The sequence below is a fragment of the Drosophila eugracilis genome, unplaced genomic scaffold (genome assembly GCF_018153835.1).
Source record: "Drosophila eugracilis isolate 14026-0451.02 unplaced genomic scaffold, ASM1815383v1 contig_75, whole genome shotgun sequence".
In the NCBI taxonomy this organism is placed as follows: domain Eukaryota; kingdom Metazoa; phylum Arthropoda; class Insecta; order Diptera; family Drosophilidae; genus Drosophila; species Drosophila eugracilis.
In genome coordinates, this window is record NW_024573645.1 from 1,323,972 (window position 1) to 1,350,867 (window position 26,896).

The 26,896-nt window shown below is 42.5% G+C and overlaps 1 protein-coding gene across 3 annotated transcripts; it reads left to right on the plus strand.

The window, feature by feature from the left end:
- Nucleotides 1-6,147: 6,147 nt before the first annotated feature.
- LOC108111557 (rho guanine nucleotide exchange factor 17) lies at nt 6,148-22,737 on the plus strand. Of its 3 annotated transcripts, none has more exons than XM_017221078.2 (16): nt 6,148-6,266; nt 6,754-6,914; nt 6,967-8,615; nt 10,181-12,351; nt 12,457-13,036; nt 17,256-17,516; nt 17,638-17,828; nt 17,891-18,336; nt 18,397-18,619; nt 18,717-18,808; nt 18,877-19,678; nt 19,751-19,818; nt 19,879-20,021; nt 20,084-20,205; nt 20,270-20,620; nt 20,678-22,737. In XM_017221078.2, exons 1-16 carry the CDS (start codon nt 6,151-6,153, stop codon nt 20,835-20,837), a joined length of 7,536 nt encoding a protein of 2,511 aa, XP_017076567.2. In that variant the 5' UTR covers nt 6,148-6,150; the 3' UTR covers nt 20,838-22,737. The 3 variants fall into 3 exon arrangements, with proteins under 3 accessions (XP_017076567.2, XP_041675373.1, XP_041675374.1); XM_041819439.1 differs by having other exon boundaries at nt 6,970-8,615; XM_041819440.1 differs by lacking the exons at nt 6,148-6,266; nt 6,754-6,914; nt 6,967-8,615; nt 10,181-12,351; nt 12,457-13,036 and adding an exon at nt 15,131-17,157.
- Nucleotides 22,738-26,896: the final 4,159 nt, after the last annotated feature.

Consider the following 26,896-nt stretch of genomic DNA (forward strand, 5'->3'; position numbering starts at 1 on the left):
GTCTATTTTGGATTTTCAAACAACGAATGCGATTGCGACGCCGCATTTAAACGAGCACTGCAAGTCCACTGCAGTTTTTCCCGCTTGCCGGCTGCTGTTGTTGGTGGCATTGCTGTTATTGGCAAGACAGATTCAGATTGAGCCCAGACTCGAAAATAAAGTAATGAAAAGCTAAGCCCAACTGCAGAGCTTCGCACCATTGCCCCCCCGCCCCATGTGCTTGCTGTCCTGTCCCTGTGCTGAACTTTTATTGCCTGGCCGGGGAATCGGTTACTCCATGTATACTCCCCACCCAACCCCATCCATACCCAAAGCAATCCTCATTTCTTCATCCACCTTCAAATACAAGTCCTCGGGGAGGTGAGAAAGTGGCAAACTGTCGCTGGGGACAAGTGGTCCCTCCAAGCTCATATTCGTATATGTGCCACAGCTCTGCCCATTACGGGGCCTCATATATAACGACGTCGTCTCTGCCAAAAGAGTTCAGCGCTGAACGGCCACGCCCCTTAACCGGCTAAACTAACAGCTTCAATGCGGCAACAACAACGACCATTTAAACTCCGGTGTGTGTGTCTGATTAATAGGGTGGACCAATATGTCATTTAACGAATGGGTAGGAAAGTTGTGTAAAGGGAAATAAAGAAAAAATATTTATTGGGAATTTTTATTTAATATTTATTATTTAAAGTTAGCCAAATTTGAAGGAAATATTATGATTTCTAAAAGGTTCTTTAATATGATTTGTTGTGTTTAAAAATGTTTTGTAAGGGCCTTTACGCCTTATATTTAAGAAAATAAATCTCGGTTCCATGAAGCTAATAACGTTTTGTAATTAAGTAAATATGCAAATAAATCATCAAGATTGTACAATATAACCTTTAGAAAAGTATCACTTTCACTTTTCAAGACGACGTTATAGGGGAACCCGGAGAGTATAATGTTTCGGAGCAATATCTGGGGACCACCCCAATGCTCACATGTTACATTTACTGTTTCTGTTTCTGGCCGCTGTCCGATGATGAATGCGGCATGGCAATTTGAGTGATACTCACGACCTCGTCAGTAGTTAGCTCCGACCACGCCCACACCGCCCAAAACGCTATCCATCTGCATCTCGGCATGCATTTTAGCATTTAGGCGGCTGCCCCGGCAGCAGTAAAAAAAAAAAAAAATAAAACTTGGAGTCCGGAACCCGAAAATTAGGAAACGACGACGATCGAACTTTGATGGGACTGCGCCACCTCCTCCTGCGGCCACCTTTCCACCATCAAACCCTTGTGCATATATCAATGTGAAAACGGGAGTTTACATAATTGAAATCCATCAAAGCGACCTGAGAATAACTTTCATATCACACAGCTAATCAGGCATCCGGGTTATGCAACTTGCAGAGATGCACTGTATGAAGTGTATAATATAAGTCAATTCCCTTTCCTTTACTCATCGTTTCTGAGCAATTATCTCAAAAAGTATCTCAAAGATATTCGCATTAGGTTTTAGTGTCTATTTGATTAGATAACATACTTCTTTGTTGAGTTTTTGTTCGGTTAAACTACTAAATTGTGAAGTGAATTAAATGTTATAAAAATTCCAACTACAAGTAGAAGAAGATTAATTCAATATTTGCAAAAATGTTTTTATATTTTTATAACTTTTTAATACAATTATAAAAAATCTTAAAATCATATAAAATTATACAATATACCATTATAGCTTTCTTGACTCAGAGCAGTTTAAAGTTCAGAAAACACCTCCAGTAATCTTCTTGCGGAAATAACCCACATTAAAAGTTGTCTTAAAAGTTCCCCAACTTAATAACTGATTAGATAAAGAACTCTTCAATGGGCAACATTTTATGAAAGTGATTTTTTCCGTTTTCGCTGAATTTTGATCTCTTAGCTGATTGCCGGAGAGTTATCACCCAAATCGATATAACAATCAATGGCCACAGATTTTCGGTCCATGTTGCTGTTCAACTTTGACTCTCAACTGGCATCTGGCATCTGGGATCGGAGTCGAAGGCGACGTTGGGGTCTTCCTGCACTGCATCTGCAGTGCACTTTCATAACACAATTTATCGCTGTCTGCTGATACAAGGCACCAGATACAAACTACAAAATACCGCTCATAAAAACTTAAATCGAGTTAAGTTCCGCTTCATTGTTCGGACTGGCCAAAAAAAAAAAAAAAAAAAACAACAACAAAAATATAAAAAAGAGAAACCAACAACAACAGTATCAGGCATCAGGCAAACAAATTTAATATGTACTAATTGAATGTTGTGCAGCTCCAGCTTAAAGACCCACTTCAGCTTCGAACTCCGACTCCGACTCCCGCTCGATGCCCATTCCCATTCCCAAAATCCAACCCAATCCCATTTGTATCTGCATCGCTTCTACATTGAGTCGGGTTCAGCTGGGTTGAACTTTAGGGTCACTCCGCCAGAAACTCAGAAACTCGGCTCGTGAAAGTACGAAATCGAAAATCGAAAATCAAAAGTGAAATGTCGAATCCAGTCAGACAGTCTGACTAACTGCCTAACCAACCGACTGACTGACATAATTCCAGCTTGGACTGCCAGATTTTTTGGCCAGTTCCTAAGTGGAATACCAAAATACGAATGCATCTGGTATTACGCGCCTCGCCCCGAGAGCCAATTTTTCTTCGCCTTTGCCTCGAGGTGTGGGTTACGTTTTTGTGGTTTCTACGGGTACTCGTCCGCTGGATAAATCACTGGGGGAAAACCCCTATCTAAAGCTAAGAAAACAACATTCTTGTTTTAAGCTTTTGTAAATATGAAAAAATATTTATTTAGTTTAAATATTTGCTTTACCTTTGCTAGATGGTAATCCTAAGAACCTTCTTACCCTATAAAACCACTGATAGTAATAGCATAAAATTGGATAAAATAAAATTTATATAAGACAAAAACATTTCCACTTATGTTATTACCAGTGCAATCACTCTTTCAACTACCATAGACAGTCGGAACATTCCCTAACTATGTTTAGTATCGGGTGTCCCTTAGTCTCATTCTAATGTTTGCCTCCTTCTCGCTCTGAACCAAACCGAGCTGAACTTGAACCGAAAGATACGATTTCAAGCTCACACTTTACAAATATATATATATATATATAAGCTGGGAGAATCGTTTGATTTGCAATGCAAAAGAGACTGGCAAGGTCTCTGGGCCACGCCACTCTTGATTTCAATTCAAGTCCAAGTTCAGGTGAGCGATGGATATGAAAGGCGCACTGTTGTCGCCTACGGCTTGGGATCGGGATTTGAAATAGCTTCCTCTGGAGGTGTGCACATATATTTATATTTATATATATAGTAAACCATATTGAAAGGGACCTCTGCTAGATATGCACTCCTAATCCCATCACGCACCTCCAATGCTGGAGGTGTTGCTGATATGCCGCTGAAAAGCTGTGCAGATTAATCATAAAGTCCATAACAAAGAAGTTTTGCATGCCGGCGGAGATGTGGCAATGTGGCGATATACCGATGTGGGATGTGCAGCAGGGGGCATCTGGCACGGATCACGGATCCCGCTGTCACGTGTCAGTCAAAATGACTCTGGCGGAGGGCAGGCCTATGAAATAGTTACGAAAAAAGAGCGAAAAAATAGGTGTTACCCGGGGGGGCTGAGGAGCTGGCTTAATTGTTATTATTGTTCGGAGATGGGAAGCCAAGAGCTGGGACCGCTTCTGCAGCTGACAGCAAAATGTTCGCAACATGTCAAAACTTTTATGGTTTTTTAATGGTTCTCTTCATATAGATTTGGCCAGAGTATGATTTTAATTGAATTTTTGTTTATTTATGAGTGGCGGCAAACTATTTATAATGTATCTTCTTCCCCCCCCATTATAATTTTCGATTTTTTCTTACTTATTTTTTTTATTCTAGAAGTGTTGGTTTGGGGATTTTACATCTTGTTTATCTGTGACTTCTGATTGCTGACGCTCGTTTTGCCTTGTCGCCAGATCTCTGATATCTGGTACTGGGGCTTATCTGGCCAGGTATTCCATGGGCAAACACTCAAAAAACTTGTATATTTATCAAGAAGCTGGCGTACACCAAAAAGAATTCACAATAAACTCACGGATTTCTCGTGGACAGTTATGTGCTAAACTTGTTGTTTTGGAAGTCATTTTTTTCGTTTTACTTTTAACTGTTTTGCCAAGCCAAGATAAGTTAAACCAGCTGCTCGCAGTTGGATCTCATTATTCCGGCGACCTTGAGGCACTTCTAATTGCGCCACACAGATGCGATAATAGAAACTGCATCTATAGATATATATATCTGTTGCTTTGACAAGTGCAAGTCCAGCTGTTGATAGCCGAGCTTGGGATCTGGATCGGTTTATAAATATAGATCAGACAGACATATAGATCTGTGCATCTGCATTCCTGAATGATTACGCTGCGAAAGATACATTTGTATCCGATGGACTAACACCACAGCAATCTCGGCTAAAAAATGCCTTACACAAAATTCTATGTACACAAGAGCATGGCTACATATATATACATATATATAAATATATGTGAGGGTACAGAAAGTTTCATAATTATTGAATGAGTAAGAGTTGAATAATAAACACATTTCTGACTTTGACAGCTTTTAAAATACCTTTTTAATGGCTTTCGATTTGTTATATTAAAGTGATTATTTTAATTATATGATTTCTTACTGAGTTTAAGTTCTTGCCTTAAGGCTTACACTTTCGTTCCGCACTGTCTGTACACGACACTGCAATTGTTTCGCCATGAGCATCTTTCACTCAAAGTTTCTTCGGTGTTCTGGTGGAAAACTTATTTTTGGTTTTCTGGCGGAATGATATTTTGGGGACGAATGTGTGACTCCCAACTAGCGTGATATTTACACCCCGAAAAGTGTTAGCTTTTAGTATATTTTCATTTCATTTTCTTTTATAAGAAGATGATTTTTTCACTGTTAATATAACAATTTAACTATTAAATCCAATGGCTTATAAATTAAGAAGGCTTTTCTTGCTTACTTTGTATTAATTTTTAAACTTTGAATTATAAAAACATGCCACCTCTTTGTTTTCTTTGGTAAATTGTTCCCGTTCATTAGAAAGACTTTAAGCTTAAAACCATTTGTTTATCATTTTAAAGATAGCAAAGAAGCTCATGCAAATCTCTCCTTAAACAATGTATAGCTGATGGCAAACTCTTGCAGGCGATTTTTGTGGCGTTGAACACAAAAAAGTGGAGACGTCTCCGGCTTGTGCAACATGCTCTGCTGTTTGTTCAACATCAATTAAGATTATAGGAAAGCCACTTGTTCAGCAAAGTAAAAAAAAAGTCCGAAAAAAAAAACAAACAACAGCAGCCAGCCAAAGAAAAAGTCTTCCACTGAAACAAAAGCCTGGCCAACTCGGGTAACCAATCCCCGAAAGACAATGGACACGCCAGTGGATGCAACAAAAACCGGGCAGGGAGGGGAGGAGGGAAAGCAACTAAACTAAACATATTTAATGACAGCCAACGGATAGTGGCAGTGGCATAGCCAAAAGGAGGGGCATGTCATGGTCATGGCTTGACTAGCAGCTCTGTGCTAAAAATTCGCATGCGTAACACTCGGATTCCGTTGGAGGAAATCGAAAGGTGGCAAATCATGTTGAGGCCAAAATGCTTAATATATATTTGCATAAATACCATAGTAATTAAAAAATATATCTGCAGAAATAATTTGTATTTTTCTATCAAATCATTAATTATGTGATAGAAACGGAAATATAAATAAAACTTAAAGATCCATGGGAAATGTGAGAATTTTGAATGCTGTGGAGTGGGAGGTGAATATATTTGAATATATCTTATATTTTCTTAGGTCTTAAATTATTATTTGAAAATCAATAAAGTATTTAATACATTTCCCAATTGATTGGTAAATTTGTAATCGAAAGACTTTCCGTCTGCTCAAAAATACTGAATGATTTTATTGATAGGCATCCATCGTCACATAAAATATCGAATCTTACTGCAGCCTCGATCGCATTGGGAGTAAAGTATGCGGTGCAATAGATAAAAATAGATCAGCGGTGTGCTTTATATCTGAGGCACTGAACTTTACTGCAAATACACTCAACGGAATTGGAACTTTACTATAGACAATATGCCGGAGGCACGTCAGGGATGTATTACATATGATATGCCTTCCCGAGGAAAATACGAAGGACTTCCAATGAAAACTTTCTATCTAAACAATGAAAATGGAAGCACTTGGAAGAGGTGAAGATTTGCAGTCAAAGCACGCTAATCTGCATGAAAGTTCGAAGTTCAATGCTTGTGGCATGCTTTTGGGCGAACAATTGCAATATCCTCTAATCAAATTAACAACGCGGGGGTATATAAGTTTCAGGCATAACTTACCTATATCAATAATGAACTTATTAACTTATTCCTGAGCATGATCTTAGTCTTAAGATGTTTTTAAAGTTTTAATTTACCAACTAACAAGAAAATTTCCATTGGTAAGTTTTATTTTCCTTTTAACAAAACCCATAATCGAGTTGTTTGCTTTAAAGTTATCTACAAAAGTGTTAAGCCAAATATCTGCTTACTTTTGTATGCTTTCTAAGTTTATTTTTAGCTTATCAAAAGATATAAAAATAAGCCAAGGCTAAAAATAACCAATGCAGCTGAATGTTTGTCACTGTGCCATCAGAACTTATGAAATATTTACAAGACTAATGTTATTTTTAATATTATTTTGCAGTGATTTGAGAACAAACTCAAAGACTCCTCAACCCATAGAAGCTGACCAGTCGGTGAAGAGAAGGACTAAGAGCAGTCGCCTGATATCCTGCTGCTGTGCCCGCCACTCCACGCGGACAGTCGACAGCGAAGCTAACCATCTCGAAGGAGAGGCAATCATTGGTAAGATCGGGAATACACGAAGTTGACTCACATTCACCATGCCACCTTTCAGCAGGCGATCAGCAGGTGCCGCACCTTGCACCATTGAAGCTGTCCAGTTCCTTGCCAACTACACCACAATTAGGCCAACGGGTGGTGCGAGGACGCGGCTATAAGAAGCTCTCATGGAATGAGGAGCAGCCACGCCGGCAGACAGGCGAACCATCAATATCAATGATCGCCCAGGGCCAGGAGGCCAGGGCCAATCCGCCGCTTACCTATCAACATCTCACCCGCAACCATAGCAACAACAACAACAACAATAATAATAAGAACAACAACAACAACAACAATAATGATGATGAGGAGGAGTACGATCCCATTGCCAAATACTTTGCCAACACGCAGCATCAAAAGCTATCTCCTCGCATCGCTGCGAAAAGCTCACGGATTCTCTGCGAGAATTGCTGTGGGGAGAGGCAGCAACAAGTTGGCAGCTCTATGGACCGCCAAAAGCAACAGCAGCAACAGCAACAGCAGCAACATCATCAGCAGCAGAAACAGCAGCAACAGCTGCCGTTTGGGGACTACGATTCAGTGTCCGATTTGTCGTCGTTTCGCTTTGTCTTCGATGGGGAGGAAGTCGATTCCACGAGGCGCGTATTAGTCGATGCTCATTATGAGGATGCCGCTGACGATGACGATGACGTTGCGCGGCCGCCGGTTATAGAAATAGAAAAGCGGCAGCCAAATACATCAACAACGAAAACGGAAAAATCAACAGAGGCAGCACCAGCAGCAGCACCAACATCAGTGGGAGACGCGTCATCGCCAGTGTTGTCCCTGTCATCTGAAATCAGCGACGAGTCACCAGCAATTTGTTGTTATACAATTGACAAAAAACTGTCACAGCAGCAGCACCAGCACCAGCACCAGCACCAGCAGCATCATCTACAACAGCAAGCGCAACAGCAGCAGCAACATCTGCAACACTACAATTCCTGTGCCACAGTTAGCTATCGAAGCTATCGCCATCCACCGCCAGTTCCTCCAAAACCGCGTGTCTGTGTAGAGTCTTCTGTATCCGATGAGCCAGCCCTGAAGACCCGTCGTGTGGTCTGCCATAAGCAGCAGCAACAACAGCAACATTATCATCAGCCACCTGCCCAACCCACTCACTATCCGCCTCGTATTTATCCCGCGAACAGCTGTTGCATCCCTAAGGATTACAACCCATATGCCTTCGAGGGAAGCTTCAATAATAACATCAATTACAATTGCCGTTTCGGATCGAGTGGAGATTGCGCTTGGGGATTGTTGAAGGGGCCACGATCCCTTTGCTATGATCGACACGGACGTCTGACCTTCGACTCCGAACCGGAAACGGAAGTGGGGGTGGAAAAGCGCAACGGAGTGCACAAATCACTCAGTGAATCGCGTCTGCAAATACAATATTACGGAGAGTCCAAAGTTCCCTATGATCCGTACACTGATCTAGCGCGTGTGACCGCGAATGTTATATACCCAGAAAAAAGTGACCGCGAAAGTTCATTTTCTCTGCCACTGCAGCACAATCGTGAATGCAATGCGTTGCTCCAAGTGAATCCTACAAGCCAAATTAACAATCACCAATTAAATCATAATAAGCGAAATAATATACTTCTGCCGTGTCACTGCAATTCCTATGTGGAAGCTCCATTCGAAGTTAACAAGGAGAACGGGGTAAGTTCTATCGAAAAGGGTTTTAGGAAGGGTTAATACCCCCTATCAAAGCATTCGAAATCATAGGATAAGTTCGAATTGATCTGATAAATATTATAAAATATCCATATGATGAGTTAGGATAGTGAAGCACCCAAAATCGAATAACTGAGAACGAGAGAAACTCATATAGGCATATATATAAATGTATATATTTGGGTTTTATATACCATATTTTCCGAAACTCGATGGCCACCATTCATCATCGAACTGTCAGGGAGTGCAATTTTCAGCCATAAACCTTTTGTTTTGATCGATTTTATTGATTCCATATATCATATAGTTACTCGTTCGTTTTGTTTCCCGTTCAATGTATAGAAAATATCTCTCGGAGATTGTAGTTTTGGCCAGAGAATAAGTCATCTGTATATATGTATGTACGGATGGATGGATGGATGGGCACCACCTGAACGGCACGTTCTTCTACTCAATCGGAGAGATTGGGAGAATGTGGGATTTTCGCTTGTGATTTGTGTTGCTTGGGAGAATTCCGCTCACCAAAAAAATCTCTTTGCTAGTATTGCTCTACTTTTGTGTTATTTGTACGATTCTTTTATTGCGTGCACCAGGAGAAATAGTTGTAGCTGATCTATATCAGTTTTATATATATCCCAAAATCAATGTAGTTCTTGTAGAATGGTTAATGTGGTTGCAATTTGTATAGAAAGCCATTAAGAGACTTCAAATACCAAGTTTATTAATGTTTTCATAAGTTTAACGACTTATCATCACAACTAAAATAGCTTTCTAGCAGTGTATTGTAAGTTGGCCTGTCCGCTCATTCATTCCCAGTCATAGCCGAAAGATCTCTTGTATTTTCTGTATATATGCCACCTACATACATATAGACCTATATGTATTCGGATTTAAAAACGTATGTGGAATACTTACGTACGTTTTATATATGCGGCTGAGATCTGTTGTTTATACTAAAAATATCACTGTGTGCGTATGTATACACGAATCGGCTTAATATATAATATATAGAGCACTGTTGTTGGCTTGCCTTACATTGTGTTCTCTTGGATTTGGTTGGTATGTGTGTCATTTTGCAGCGAATATAATGACGCTGGGGATGAGGAGGCGCCTAATATTATCATGTTGGCTGGGTTCCGGAAATTGGAATACATAATGATGCTCATGCTTATGCTCATTCCAATTAGCATTCCGTATATCCCTTACGATCCTGCGGAAAAGCGAAATCTTGTTAAGTTATTACCCCTCCAGATATTACACATACGCCGCGTTGACTCAATGTTTGCCACTGTTGCTGCTTCAGTGTATCGAACTGAATTGCCAGCGATTTGTTTGTTTTTATTTTGTGAGCGGGGTGTAGCGGGGTTGAGCGGTGGGATCACAAGTACGCCCACAGCTAGTCCATAAAAAGACGTGAGGTTGGGGGGAGGTCGGGATGGTTGGCTGGTTGGTTGGTTGGATGGATAATGGACCCGGGCTGGCCGAGAAATCCGTCGATGAATAATAAATGTTTAACTCGAATTATCCCTCCCGTTCTCCCGTACTTTTAGCACACAATGGAGAAACGACGTAATACCCTGGACCGCTTTCAGCGCCTCGGTTTCGGGCGTAAATCATCACCAGCGGCAGCCGCCTCTGCGTCCACGTCCTCTTCGACATCCACTTCCGGTCCGGAGAAGCAGCGCAAAACATCGGATCGTTCAGAGCGTCTCCGCGAGCTAACCGAACTTTTACGGGGTGGAGGTGGTGGCGGTAGCAGTTCCCGTGCCTCCTCCACACCCACTCCGCCACCGCCTCCTCCGCCACCTGTGCCACCGCCCCGCAAACCGCGCACATCACATATCGAGCGCCAGGATACAGGCGCCAGTCAAACTTCAGAATCGGAAACTGGCAGTGCTCACCTGCGAATGCCTAGCGAAGAATCAACACGACACAGTGGCGGAGGAGGTGGAGGCGGTCTTAGCACCGCTGCCCGTATACTTGCCTCCCTTCGACCAAACACGAGTCTCTCCAATCTGGAGGCCTTCATGTTGAGCAACCGCGAGAAGTCCAAATCCCCGCCCCCACCTGCGCAGCAGAATCAGCGACCTGCGGCTAGCAGATGCGTAGATGCGTCGGCCACTGGCAGCAGTGCCAGTTTCGAGAGCACGGCGCTAGCATCACGGCCGGATTCACGCAGCGCGCACAAGGTAGCCCCATTTCGTTCGGTTTCTTTCTCGCAGATCGATTGTAAGTCCACGCTATCCGCCTTGAGGGATCGACTAAAGCGGGACAAGGCCGTCGAGGCTCCCAGTCCCAGTCCAACACACTCCAGGGAGGAGGAACTTATTCATCCAGATCCTGGCTGGGTGCGAATACCACTGAAGAAGACCGAACTCAATATCAATCTGAATTACGGACAGGAAAAATCCCTGGATCACGACTCGATCCAGGAGGAGGACATTTTTAGCAACGAGTTGACGGCGAGTGGCAGCTCAGGGGTCCTGTTCCCAGTGGCCACTGCCAGCAGTGTAATAGCAGCTCATGCTACCATGGAATCTCTGACAGATACCATTCAATCGGAGAGCGATTGTCTGATCAAGGAGGAGGTGCAGCCGCAAATACAACCAGTACTGGAGATAACACCTCCATCCTCCTCTGTCAGTGGAAGTGCCCCGAATCTGGCTACCTTGATGGAGGAGCAGTTGCCTTTGGAGTCTCCACCGGATAACTTTCTGCAAACAGCTACCACCTGCGAGATACCAGTGCCAGTGTATGAATGTGCCGCCCAAGAATGGCTGGAGACTCCTGCACAGGAATGGGTTGAGGTTGCCCCTGAAGAATTTGGGATAGTGCCAGAGACCATACAGCCACCCATTCCTCATGCTGCCTGTAAAATCTCCCAAACGCCATTCACTTTGACTACGGCTATTAGGAGTGATCTGGTCCCAACTATTTCCGTGAGTCGTTCATCCGAAGAGGGTGACGAGCTGGCAAAAATCGAAGATGTGCCGCAAGTGGAAGTGGCAACGACGGCCAAGAATCCTTCAATGGAGCAGCATAGCAGACAGTACAGCCAAGACGATTTGGACCTTGGCAATGTAGATTTGAGGAGCTCTCTGGAGGCCATAGCTACACCGCGACACAGTACCGATGAGCGGCAACGAAGGCATTTGGATAAGTCTACCAAACGGAAGGGGATGTACATAGACAATGCGGATTGGCAGGCTCCCACGGAGACACCACAACGAGGCCTAGCCCTGGATATCAATGTGGCCAATCTGAATGCCATTAAGCCGGAATCCCCAGATGTTAACACTCCCGGTACCTCTCAAATGTTCATTAGCAGTCCGCAAAGCTCATATTCCTTTGAAATAAATACTCCCGAACTGGAGAAAGGTTCCCCTTCTTGGGGCAGTGGCGGATTGGTTCGTGACAAGGCCCAGTTAATGAGCAACTTCAGCTGTCACAGCAGTGAGGAGAAGGATGATGCCTCCACTCGGAGCTTAAGCTTTCTGCGAACCGATTCTACGTCGGATAACGAGTGCGATCGGGCTGTAAGGGAGCGTGAGAGAGAGAGGATAACCTCTAGTCCCACACCTAGCACCGGGGACTATGACTACAAACGCTTTTCGAAGCGTCCACTAAGAGGTCCCTACGGCCAGATGTTGGAGGCGGAGATGAAGAAACCCAATCGGATGCACTTCAAGGAGATACTTGAGGAGCTGCGCGAGACAGACAGGTAAGATCTTTTACTATTCTTGGCAATTTTATTTCTCAGTTATTTAGTTATTAAAAATATTTATCTTTAAACAAAAACAACTTAAACAACCTCCTTTTCTTCCAGCTTGCACACGCGTGGATCAGCTTCGGGTGCAGCCAGTGGATCGGGTGGTCCCTCCCGCAATCTGCCCCAATACTCCAACTCTATGAGAGTGCGCAAGACGAGCACCTTTCTGCCAGTGCCATCTCATGCCCGTGCGGCTTCCACGCCTTCGCAGCTGGAGCACACCAACAAAGGCATTTCCGCAGCCACCGCTCAGATTTCAGTGTCCGCCAAGAACCTAAGTGAGGCAGAACTGGATGACCAGTTACATCACATGAAGCGAGCAGCCTCAGAGGCTCCGGCTCCCAAATCGCATCACAGCAAGCGTAGTCAGTCGATGAGCACGGAACGTCCCAGCCTTCATCATCATCACCACGGACACAGTCATGGACATGGTCATAGCCATAGTCATAAGCGGAGTCTGGATTCGGGATCTGGTGACAAAGCTGCCAAAACTTCTCCATCAACTGGAGGAGCTTCAGCATCGGCATCGGGATCAGGAACCAAGGCGGGCATTAAGCCAACGCCTGCTCTGTTGGCTGAGCTACTGAAGGGATCCAGCGAGAATATGATCTCCGAGCAGCGAAAGAAAACGTTAGCGGTGAGTGTCTTATTATTTTGGTATCTTTCTTGAAAACGTACTTCCAAGGGTATTAGTCCAAGGGAAGTACCTGGTTCATGATAAAATGACTCAATATTGAATAGTGAATTGTTTGCTTTTTGTTTATTTTACGATTTCTAATAGTGTAGGGTTTTACATAGAAATAATGTTCCGAATGAAACACAAAATCATTATTAATAATTTATTAAATATTAAAAATAGTTAATTCACTCATTAGTAGTTAAAGCTCACTTATTGAAGTAATAAGCAAAGATTAACTCTTGGTTTTAAGAAATACCCCGTTAAGTATGCTAGCTATAACTCTGACTTTAAGCGGCGTTTTAAACCATGGATCCTTCGCTGAAAATGTTCAGTTCCAGTTCCAGAGAGCTCATTTTCTGTGCCAGCGATCGTTAGCTTTTCACCCTTCTTGGTTTTGTTTTCTCTTCTTTTCTAGCTAGCTGCCTTGTATCCATTCTCACATACACATATTTAAATATTCTCACGCTTTTTGTTTTGCTTGCTAAGTAGAAGTGCATGTTGTGGGTGTGGGCAGAGACAGCGGCAGAAGCAGCGCAAAAAGCAGCGACAGAGAAAAAAAGCAGCGGCGCCATGTGAATTCCAAAGCGCATGCTCCAAACGAAAAGAAAGAAAACGGTGCGCATTGGAAATGTGTGTTAGTGTGCTAGTCCCGTTTCGTTCCATTTGTTTCGGTTTCCTTCATTCCATTCCGATCCGTTCCAGGCACAGTGGTTGCATCGTACTATTTTTAGTAAAACTTTATTATACCGCCAGCAAATTGTAATTGGGCTGATGACTGATTCTAATTGGATTGTGGGGATAGGAAGTGGTTTCTTATTTTGAAAATTTTGGTCTACATGGGAGAAGTTGATGTTTGTTGAGGCTTTGATTTTTCTCAGATAGTTTGAGTTTTGAATTTAAGTTTTTCTGCTTCTGAGATATATTTTCAAGGGGACTGGTTACTATAGTAGTATTCTTTGTGTTTATTTTCTACCAGATAGCAAGATAAGAAGTGAATTTAATAAAATGGATGTTACCTCCTTTCTAAACATGTTCATGTATCCATACTGTAAGAAAAGAACAATTTTCTCAACATGTATATCACCTCCACTTATTTAATATTTTCTGCGTAGAAAAGGATTGAAAATCCCGGTATAGAATTTAACCCTTTCCTTGACCGTTTCGTTTCTTCTTTTTCGGACACTTGTCGCATGCAAATCCAAGGGAAAACCCAATTTCTCTTTTATTTCCAATTTCTTCCGCTCTCTGAGAGCGGCGCATGGCATTCCAATGGGGTTTTAACAGCTGAGACTAGCGCACCAGACAATGTTTTGAGTGTGTTTACGATCTGATTTTGGTTCACATGGATAATTGATGTTTTGCCATAGAGCAGATAAACCGAAAAAGTCTTACCATGCTCATTTTCCAATATTGCCAATAAATAGATGTATGTGTGTGCTGTGTGCTTTTGTTTAAAACACACTACTCTCCTGCATTACGCTCTCTCTAGCTCGTGCTCTCTCTTTACTTATAGTGGGTGGTGGGTGCTTATTAGAGTGGGAGTGGGAGTGGGGGCGGTGGGGTGGTTTCCTTTTTTTTCAGTGCGCTTGGAATATGAAAAATGGAAATTAAGTGTGTATATGGCACAATGGAATGTGTTCGTTGAGTCGAGTGGCGGAATCGCGCACTCCTGTTTGTGGCCTTTGGATTTTGGGATGTGCCACTGTGGCTGTTCTCCCGCGCAGCAGCAGCAGCAGCAGCAGCAGCAGTAACAACAACAGCCGAAGCAGCATCAGCAGCAGCGACTGCGACAGAGCAGCGAAAGGCTGAAAAGAGACCACTGTGCGCTGTGCTTCAATTCTTATTTGCTTTTCTACGACCATTGTGTGGCGGAATTGTTCATGTTTCGTTCGCTCGTTCGTTTGTTATTTATTTTTTGTGGAGCGAGGAATCCGTTAACGGCGTGTAAAAAGCAACAAACAAATCAAGAAACAACAAGAATAACCAAAACCAATCGTAAATTTTTTGGCAAACAGCAAACAACGTGTATAGAAAAATATAATTTATCGCTGGAGTGTTTCTGTGTGTGTGTATTTTGCATAGGTGGAAAGAATGCATGGTTATGTGCGTGGGAAAATGTCTCGAAAAGGCTGAGAAGAAAATCACTTTTCATTTTATTCGAATTAAATTTTTCTTCCCATCTTGCTGTATATATATATATATATATCGGATATATATTTGTGTATGTGTGTTGTGTGTGTATGTATATGTGTACCTGAGTGCACAAGGCCAACCTCTTGTTGCGCCGCGTTACGCCAATAATATACATCGAGTGCAAATATAAACTCTCAACTTAGCCACAGTAACTGAAGCGAGTGCGAGTGAGATGGTTAGAGGGCAGAGGAGAGGAGAGAGAGCAAATCAATTACCTGTCAGCCCTCCATAAGTGTATATGTGTGTGCGTGTGTGCGATTGTGAAATGTAAAATGTAAAATGGAATTGTGTGGCTTATGTGCAGTTTGCACTCCTCTAACCTTCACATATACCCACTCGCGTATAACGGTAACTGCAACGGCCATCTAAACTGCGCACAAATGTATGCTGCAAAATACGGCTACATAACTAACTGTGCAACAAGCTCACTCCCTCCCCCACACACACACACACACTACATACACATACATATATACGTATTTATATGACACAAGTGTATGTGTGATAACATGTTGCTTGCCAAGCTTTTGTTGTTGCCCTAATCAGGCAATTAAAAACGCAACAGCAACACAGCTGAACAGCAGTTAGCCGTGATTCAAAGCAAAAACAAGAAAACAGAACCGCAACTGTTTTTTTTTTATTTATTGTTATTATGTCGTACGTACATATACGTATTTTTCCTGCACCCAACCCACGCTTTCCCTTTTGTTTTCCCTTTGCGCCTTATTGGCCTTCAGTCAGCAAAGACAAACAACAACATGGTCAGTGTCATTATCAAATCACACACAGACACACACTCGCACATACGCGCCCAATGCAGGCGGTGGGCTGATGGTTAGGAGGCTAGGGGACGGGTAGGTGCTCAAGGCTGTCCCTGTGAGTGAGTGACTCGTGACTCTCTATCGTTACATACACTTGCAAAAAGCATTCACTTCTTTGGAAATCTTTCCTAAAATCCAACTTTTAAGGATTAACATACGACTAATGCAACAAAATATGTGCAAAAAAGTTCTTTATAATATTTTGTGGCAATGTGCCTTATAATGTTCTGAGTGTATATACGCAGGGCTTGTGAAACGTGGGCAAGTGGTTCTCCCACTTGCCGTCTACGCAGGTTGTTCTCCATGTGCGTGTGTATGTGGGTGTCTGTTTTTGTGGATGTGCAACATCCTCGGCCAGCTGCAATTTGCTTCTTGCCAACCGCTTGTTGCACTTTCAGTCTATTTGGGCGTTTTAGCCAGACCAGACGTGTGCTTTTGTCTCTAAATAAAACATAAAACCATACAGAATGCTTCAGCGGTGCTCCAGAGATTCAGTGACGTTGCGACAGTGAAATAAAAAGTTGCCTAAACTAGTGAAAAAGTCAAAAAAGAAGAAGAAAAAGGAACACTTTAAAACACATTCCGAGCATGTCGCACAATCGCGAGAATCTGCGACTTAGCCTGTTGGATCTGCAGGCCACCCTGACGGCGCCCTCCCAAACCGTTGCCGCCGCCCTGCTTCCCCAAGCCCCCGCCCACATGCAACAGTTGCCGAGTGGCAGCAGCAACATCAGTGCCAGCAGCAATACTAGTAACAGCAGCAGTAGCAACACCCACTCGCATAGCACCAGCAACCTCAGCGGTTGCGGCTCTAGCAGCGGCAACATCAACAGCAGTGTCTCGCAGGCGGTTTCGATGGCAACCACAACGGTGGCGCGGTTGAGCAAGGCGGGATTCGGGGCGGCTGCCGGTTCAGGGGGCGGGGCTGGGAGTGGCTATCAGAACGACAAGTGCGACAGGCTGAAGAAAATGACTTCGATCACCTGCTCCGACTCGGAGGATGACTCCGAGCGGCGGGCACAGTTCGAGATGAGTAGTAAATGGAATCTAGGCGGCTATGATGGCGTAAGTCTGGTCGCAATTAACCTCTTACTAACATTTCAACGCTATTCCAAATCATAAAATATAATAAAACCCTTTATATAATCTCTTCTCCTCCGTAGGACACACGCACTCATGTGGTGCAGGAGATCTATCGGAATGAGCAATCCTATGTGGAATCCCTGCAGACCGTCGTTGTCAAGTATCTGAAAGTGCTCAAGGCTCCAGAGCATGCCGGCATGATAGATACCCGTACTGTGGATGAGATCTTTTTCATGGTTCCCGACATCCTCGAGATTCACGAGAAGTTTCTGGGCGATCTGAAGGGCCGCTTGGATGACTGGGATGTTCAGCAGAAAGTTGGCGATGCATTCATGGATACGGTAATGTCTACTTAAGCTAATCGTTAAATTAGTTAACTAACTTATTTAACAGGGATTTACTCTAGATGAAGATAAATGTTAACTATGTTTCGGGACCTAATATTAATATCTTATTCCACAGTTTTCAAAGCTAGAAGTCCTAGAAGTCTACACATCCTTTGTTAACAACTGCAATCGAGCAAAGAATGCTATTCGCTCCATGAAGCATCAGAGGCCCTCGTTTTCCAAGTTCCTCGAGTCCACAGCTCGGGAGCACAAGGGCAAGCTTACCCTGGACAATCTGCTCATTAAGCCAGTGCAAAAGTTTCCCAAGTAAGCTCTAATTTAATAAATTTAAACAATATCATAATAATAACGTTTTTCTTTTATCGCAGCTATGAACTGCTGTTTCAGCGATTGATTAAGAACACAGATCATGATCATCCTGACACAAAGCATTTGCAGGACGTGCTCAAGTTGGTCCACGACATACTGGTCCACATTAACTGCAAAGAGCGAGAAATAATGGAGAACGGGCAAAGGGAGGCCACGCTCCGGGAATTAGAAGGCGTTATCGAGGGCATCACCGATCTTATAGCTCCTGAAAGGCAGTTCCTGCTCTTCGACCTAGTTTCCATGCCTTCGGGTCAAGGTGCTCGCAAGGATCGCGGCTTCTTCCTATTCAACGATCTACTCGTTTTAACCAGCATCAAGAAACGAAGCGGCACCATCCGCAAGCCCAACAGCACCATCTGCCCGGGCACCGTGGCCTCCACCCTGGATACCAACAAGTACAAGTTCCTTACCAAGATCTCGCTAGATTGTCTGGAAATTGTCAAATGTGAGTATGCTAAAAGTTTCATTTGGTTTTATGATCCATAATTGCTTCTTTAAACTGCAGCTAAGGACGAAAATATCAAGCGTATCGTCAGCGAAATCGAAACTTTGGCCGATGACTGCAATAAACTGCAGCAAATCACCGACATCACCGTCTCCCTTAAATACCCGCATCAGTATCTGGAGGATGTAATCCGCGAGCTCCACCGGGATGTCCAGCGACAACTCTCCGAGCGCCAGACAAACGACACACAGCTGAATATGCTCGAGCTGACAGTCAGTTCTCCGTAAGTGGGACCGAATGAAGCTGAAAGCTTAATACTTAATATAGATCCAGATGTTCTTAACGATATTATTGTTTCTTAACCTATATTATTGTTTCAGAAATGGCAATCAAAAGCTAACTGTGGTCTTCAGTAAAACCGAGAAGCGGACGCAATGGGAGGAGAGCTTCAACGAGGCCAAGCAAAAGTTGGGTAAGTCATCTCTTCACATCCTCCAAAAATTATTAAATAAGTGATATCTATATCTATATTCCCCGCAGCTGCCACATTGGAGCGTCATCCCATACCCGAGTTCCTCACCTCAATACCCATCCGCAAGACTCGAGCTGGACTGCAGTTCACCTGTGCGGCAGCCACGCTTAGTGACAATCGAGATGTTTGGGTGTGTAACAGCGATGGGTATGTGGGTCAGGTGTGCATCATGTCACTCCATCCGGAACCCAATGTCACCAGTTGCAATGGCGTGTGCAATGCACGTATCCTTTGTGTGGCTTCCGTGCCGGCATATAGCTCGGCGGCCTCAAGTCGAAATAGTAGTGGCGAGCAGCCGGCTGGATCCGGTGGTCAAGAGGAGAAGGACAAACGTAACACTCCACAGAGTTATACACAACAGTTGAGAGATTACCGCAAGAGTATCTCGCCCAGCTTCCAGAGTGCCTCCACTTCGGCGACAGCGACGCCTGAAAAGAAGAAGCTAACGCCAATACCCACGCCGGTGGCAAGTGGTGATCCTGCTGATGCGGCTACCACTGGCAGTGATACTCAGTTAGAACTAAATCTAAGCTCCAGCGATGATGAAACGGAGGCTGCAGCTGCATCACTGAATGTGGCCGGAAGCACTGGATCGGGAACTGGTGCAACTCTGACGGAACGAGTACCCAGTCCTGCGCCCTCATATCACGGCCATCAGGACTCTAATCCCGAGGAAGGCGAGAGCAATCAATCAACCATGTGGATTGGTACTGAAGACGGCTGCATCCACGTCTATAATAGCACTGACAATATTCGGATTAAGAAAAATCGCATCAAGATCGAGCACCACTCGGCCGTCTATTCCATTTTGTAAGCTTTACTTAAAATTTATTTATTAAATCTTAAATAGTATATTAATTTTATAATCATTGCATTATTCAGGTACCTGGACAATCGTGTGTTTGTATCATTAGCAAATGGTGATATCTGTGTTTACCTGAGAGATGGTGGTAAGTGTTAGCCGCTTGAGAGCTTCTTAAGACGAATTACTATTATGAATTCCCTTTTAGCCACGTCATGGAATACTTGCTCATCACATTGCCTGTCCATTGGCACCGTCACCAGTCCGGTGAACAAGCTCTTAAATGTCAACGGCCGACTTTGGTGTTCCATCCAAGGCATTATCAAAGTCCTGGACGTAGAGAGTTTAACGGTAAGAAAGAGTAAAAAGTATAATTATACAAGAACTAAAATAATTATTCTCTTATTCAATAGGTCATCAATCAAATTCAGATTTCATCGGACTCGAAGCCGATCACAAACATGACAGTCTCTAACAATCATGTCTGGATATCCATTCAGAATTCAGCACACATTAAGTGTTTCCATTCCAATACGTGAGTAGGATATGGAATATCTTATAAGCAGCCTTAACTCATATTCCTTAACCTGAACCCATAGCCACCAACTGGTTACCGAAGTGAATCTCGCCCCCGCCGTCAACAAGATGCTCTCCAATTGTGATGAGATTATTCGCCAGCATAAGGCCGCCTGCCTGCGGGTTACATCGTTGCTATGCTGCAAGGATCTGATCTGGATTGGAACCAGTGCTGGTGTTCTGCTAACTATCCCCGCACAGGGTTACGAAAAGGGTGCCATAAATATTGTGCCCACAGGCATTCCTCATGGCCATACCGGACACGTGAGGTTCCTGACTTTTGTGGAAACTACGGGCTTGGAGGGAACTGCTCCAGGTGGAAGCGGAGGTCGCGATGCAGGCGGTTCCAACAGCGATGAGTACACCAAACAGGGGTTAGTATTGGGATAGGAAATTATTAAGATATATTTTATTAACTCAATTTTTTATAGTTCCATCAAGCACTCCAAGTCCAAGTCCGAGACGAACAACACGTTGATCATTTCCGGTGGCGATGGCTACGAGGACTTCCGCAACTCCGGTGCCAACTCGCTGAGCGAGATCGCTGGACGTGAGGACAGCACCAACCATCTATTGATATGGCAAATTTGAAGCAGAAGGCGTAAAAATCGCTGGAGGCTACTGCTCTCACGCTGGAAGAACAACAACTGAGATCAGCTCAGGGGTTGTCCGAGGCCAGCGTTCGAGTGGTGAGCCCGGCGGTTTTTATGGGGCGATCATTATTAAAGATCCAACGAGATCTGCAGCAGCTGCTAAGCTGGAAATTAGTAGGATTAGCTGACGGACTTAACGGACTCAAGGGACGAACAGGACGGATGTACAGATGAATTTTGGATTGCTCGCAGATTGGAGATTGAAGTTTGCATACTTCAGATTGAACTTGTGAATATTAAAGGTTCGGCATTTGATGTATTATGTGACTCTCACATCACCCCGACTGGCCTATAAAAAACACAGTGCCAAAACAAGAAACAGAATACATATACGACTCCTGCGATTTGGGAAAGCACTTTCAATGTACATACGGATCGCACCGCTGGAGAGAAGATGGAGAGCTACTCGATTCCACGGCAACGTGTACGATAGATATTTTTGTATTGCTTAGCAGGCAGACTAATTGTAAATCTAAGACCTCCCCCCCATTCAAGTGTTAAGAGTTCGTGTCTAAGTTCGTTTGAATTGAATACAGGTCTAACGTAAATCATAAATAAATGTAAACGAGTTAAATCCACCTGAGGTTCGTTCGATGATCCCCGCCCGGAATCCAAGCGCATTAATCGAATTTATAAACTACAAACCACTCAAGGGTCATGTCACTTATGTTTGCGTGTGTCTCCAAAAAAAAAAAAAAACAAAAATAAAAAATGAAAACAAAGAGTACGCATGCCCAGGATAGGCTTGTAAAAATTGTAGTCTAAGCATCTCCCTATTTTTATTGTATACATACGCGCGTAATATATACATATACATATATATTAATAACTATATATATATAACTGATTAAATGGCGTTTATAAAGTTTATTGTAAAACCTATTTCATGCAAGAGAATTGAATTTGAAAATTGCAAATTTTAACATAAATACGAGTGATATTCAAGTTTTTTGCTAAAGTTTTTTGGGCATGTACAAAACGTTAAAACCAACACTAAAAACACTCACACCCAACACCACACCCTCTAAACAACAAAAACCCCAAAAACCTTAAAAACCCTACCTACTTAAATATGAATATATATATATATTTTTTCTAATTGAATACTATTTGTAAGTTGTGCGCACCCGAAAATCAAGCAACTCAAGCGACCTATTAATTTGAAGGTCGCGTCTCAAGCTCGATCCTCTGTCTAAGGTAGCAAATTGTAATAATTTAAGTATGAATATTTCTATGTTATATAGTCTGGTTGGTTATTAACATTAATCATTGTTCAGTGCAGTATTTCAAAGTGTATGATGTATGCTAAGCTCTTCCACAATCGACTATCCACCAACAAAACCGAAACTACAAGAGAACACTAAACCACAATCACACCGAACCACCGAGAGCGGTTTCATCTGTTATTTGAGTGGCTAAAATCGCATCCTAAATAAAAATCAAAAAATGTATGAAATGCATTTTCTCATATTCAGTGAACATCTGACAATTGTTATCCTACCTCTACGAATACCAAGGTGTTAAATATATATATACTTATATACATTATACTCGGAGGTATTGCTCTCGGCCGACGTAGATTTGACCCTCATATTGGATCAGAAGTGGAAGCAGGAGCCATAACAGGCGAAACTCCCTAAATGAGCTGTAATAATAGAATCTAAAACAATAATTCCCCCCTTTGCCAAGCTGCATTGTAAGGTTCAATAATAAATTGTAAATGTGTTAAAAAAAAAAAAAAATATATATATATATATATATACTTAAATGGAGGCGTAAGCATGTATTATGATTATGTTTGTATCATCTACAATATTAAATGGAATCTTTAAGCCCAACTAAATGGGTGGTATTGTTTGTCTAAATGGGTATGGCTAATGGTTAATATATATTTTATTTTATTTGAAATTTAAGAAAATCGTTTTAAGGTAGTACTAGAGAAAATTATTTATAATTCATCATTTAATTGCTTTGCCGGCCATTTAGTTTGGATATGCAACGTTTTTGCTGCTACTAAACGTGTAAATTCAGATGCGTGCATATTTAATTATCGCATTCATTTGTAAAAATTAATTATAAATGGATTTATGCTGCAGCTATCTGTGTCTAACCGAATGCATATGCATCCCAACCTGACCTGAAATTGGTTTGTCCAAATCCTTGCAGCTTCTGACCCCGCGCCTTCGTTTCTGCCCATTAAATAATTCATTTTAATTAGTGTTTGTCAAAATCGCGTTGCACTATCGATTCCGAATCCGATTTGGATTATGATAATCCCGGCCAGAAGATACACATTCGGTGAAGCGAAACGTAACCATAACTGTGGGACTATTGATTGTTTTTCTGTTTACCTTTGTGGTGGACTGCACACGAGGCAGTTTGTTTTTTTCTTTCTGGAGGGGATCAGGAACTGTTGGGAGGCAGTGGACGAAGGCAGCCGTAAGTAAAATAAAATCAAGCAAATTATGCGTAAAACTCAATTATTTGGGACTTTTAAAACAGCCGAACAACAACAAAGGGGAAAAACTTTTGCCGTAAGGCATTTACGTAAGTGCTTGGCCGTGGAGTTGGGGATCTGTAGGCGGATGTTGAATGTTGAATACGTAGCAGGTCGTTCAGACGGAAGAGAGGAGCCTTTATGGTTCGTCGTCCCTTGCCCCCAGCGCCATCCATGCTTCCATCTCGATACGCTTGGCCACATGTGTGTGGCAACATGCTGCGTAAATTACGCTGCCATAATACCCTTCCATATGGTCAACTGTTCCGCCTCGCCACATCCATTACTTTCCGGCCAGCCGAGAGCGCAAAACTTTTCGCCATGGAAAAGTTGCCAACTTCCCGAAGCAACTTTTAGCCAACTTAAGGACTTACCGCTTTGCAAGAGTATCTGGACTTCTGCTCTCGGTCTTCTTGACTTCCGTGATTCCTTTCGTCCGTGTTTACACAGGGATCCCGATCCCCGGCCAACCACCTCTTCCAGTGCGAAGGTCGTTGCTGGTCTTCGGTGTTTTAACTCCGCATAAGTTCTTAATAAATTTCATTATTGCATTTTAAACTTCATGTGGCATTATTTATGGCTGCCACCGTAGTCGGTTGAAATTTCACCAGCCACCAACCAGCCACCAGCCACGGACATTCAGGCAAGGATGCACAATTCCCCGATCAGGTTGGCCTTCATTTTAATGGTACTTCAACTTACCTTAACGTATATTTAATATTTTACGCAATGCCAACGGAAGTGCTTATACGTATATATATAGCCGCTATAGCCTTGCCCACGTATCCATCCGTTAACGCAATTCAAAAGGTACTAATCCTTCAGTTTTAAGCCGATTTTACATCACCTTGTTAATATCAAGGGATTGGTTTTCGTGTTACGTGGTTCGTTATAAGGAATTTGCAAGTATTGGTTTTTAATTTTCACATTTTATAAGATAATTGTTTAATTTTATAAGTAAGCAAAGTAGGTAAGCGAATATATCAAATTTGAATTTATAATTTAAGGGCTTTCTCAGTTAAGTTAGTTAAGTTAAGTTTCTTTGTAAGTTAATTTTCACAATATTTTAAGTAATGTACTATTGTTTTTACCCCAACTGTACCTAAACCACTTATAAATCATTTACTTTGCATCATTTATTATTAAAAATAATTTATTAAACCACAAATTATAGTTTTAAATACTTATTAAAGTGCAGTGAAAATAAATTCAAATTTTTTCTTTGCAAGGCTCAGCGAATTTCTATTTTCCTTCCGCTCAAACAATCTCAAACTTTCTATGGAAAAATACAAAAAAACAATGTTTTTTTTATTATAATTTACAAATAGATTATCTCAGTTCATATGCGCATAAATCGCTCTGGGCATTTGGGCCAAGACCAGCGCCCCCAACCCACTAACTTCCTTCCTGTCTGCCAGCCTCATAATTTCCAATAATGTTTTCTGTTTTCAGCTCTCTGGTTTTGGCCGTGGTCAACGCATTTAGTGTTTATGCGGCTTTTGTGGTTGCTCTCCGTGGGAGACAACAACAACAACAACAACAATAACAATCCTAGTCTGGGTCATTTGTTCACGGAGCTTCCGTCCCATTTATGGCCACAACCGAAATTGCCATTTTCAGCTGTGTGGATATTTTGGCAGTTGTAAACTTGATTAACCAATTAATACCCAACTGGTTCTGATAGGCGTGGGGGGCGTGGCGTTCTCAATATTTTGCATGCTAGTGCAAGCCACATCCAGCAGTCATCTGTTTTTTAAGCCGCCTTCAAAGGACTGCTGTATGCTATTCACAATTTTTCCAACCAAAACCAAAACCAACACGCAATGTAAGCTCGAAATCTGCTTAACGGACAATGGCCGGATGGGAAAGTCCAGGAAAGCCGGAATGACCAAGGGGAAGGACAATTTGGGGAGCTTCGTACTCGAAGGGGAACAATAAATTGAAAGGAAGATGGCAAAAGTCGAGGATGCTCGAGAATCAAATTTAAAATATATATATATATATATATATACGGTATTTATGTTTGCCTTGGAAACGGTAATGGGAGTATATAGCCTCAGTCTATCTCTTTGTCTGTCTGTATTTTGGCCCCCCAAAACGAAAAGGACGCATCCTGTTTCAGTTTTTTATGCTGCCGTTGCTATTCAGTCGCTGATCCAGTTGACGCGAATAATATTACACTTATTGATTGAAAATTATTAATAGCTCTGGCCTTTGCCGTCTCCAAGCGGCCACGCCATACTCGTACATTAGGGACCCAGCGGGTTCGTTCACCTATCAATTAAAACCAACTTTAACAGGCTCTGCACAAAAAAAAAACAATAATAATAAAACAAAACAAGTGGAATTGGCCATCATTTTGGTGTAAACACGAATTTTGACATTTTGACTTGACATTTTGGGGGTATGAAAATGACATCTATCTAATTTAGAATAATGAGTCTTAATAATAGATTTTTGTGTCTGTAAAAGTGAATTTTTATTGGCTGTCTGGTTGAAATTTGGATATTTTTAGATTGATAATTTAACTTAAAGAAATGTCTGAAGATTTTGAATTTTTTGGTTTGCCTTTTTAAACATTTTTCTGTTCTAAATTTTCTTTCTGTGTGCAAATGGAACTTGTCAGGATCTGGGATAGGGCTTCCTTCCGCCATTTCCCCAGACTAATTATGCTGGCGAAATTAAAAGTTTATGACGCTGGAGTACACATGGTGCCAGGACATTAGGCGACAAATTGTCGTGTCCTGCGAATTCCGCTCCGATACATGTGCACTTTGGCCATAGCCAATGAAGAGCCAGTGCGTGAGTGTCATGTGGCACGACAAGTGGGGAAGCGATTTGTCAGGCAATTACTGAATCCATTGCAAGTGCCACTAAGACAAATTGTTAAACTCAATTTAGCATTGCCATTGCCATTGCGATTGCCAAGTCTGCTGCATAGAAATGGAAAGTTTCCTTTCTCTATTTTTCTTTTTTTTTTGCCCCAGAACTTGTGTTGGGGCAAAACTTTCAGTTAGCCTTGAAGTTTCGTGGGGAAATGGGTGGAGGCGGAAGCGGGTGTGACGACCTTCCTGTCACTGCAAAGCTCACTTATGTACGTGCATTTGATAATTAAATGATGTTGCAAAACTTTGTCCACGAACAGATGCCATTTTTCGGTCCCATCCAAGTGACTCTTCACCCCTTTTTTCAGGATCATCGCCTTCTGCATAGACACCAATTATGCCCAACGATTTCGTAGAGTCACGTACCCAAAAACCGCATTTAATCAATCTAAGTGATGTCCAGAGTGCCAACCACTGCCCACTGGTCAGAGCTCAATCCGCTGTGGAGATTACAGGTGGCCCAGAGCAGTTTTTTTGGGCGGCAAATGGTTGGCTACGATGGAGGGGAACAGCCCGAAGGTATGCAGTGGTTTCGGATCTGATTTAGTGATTACCAACTACGCCGCAAGCTATGCAGCGAGTTCAATGCGAATGATTTAAGCTTACTGGAAATTA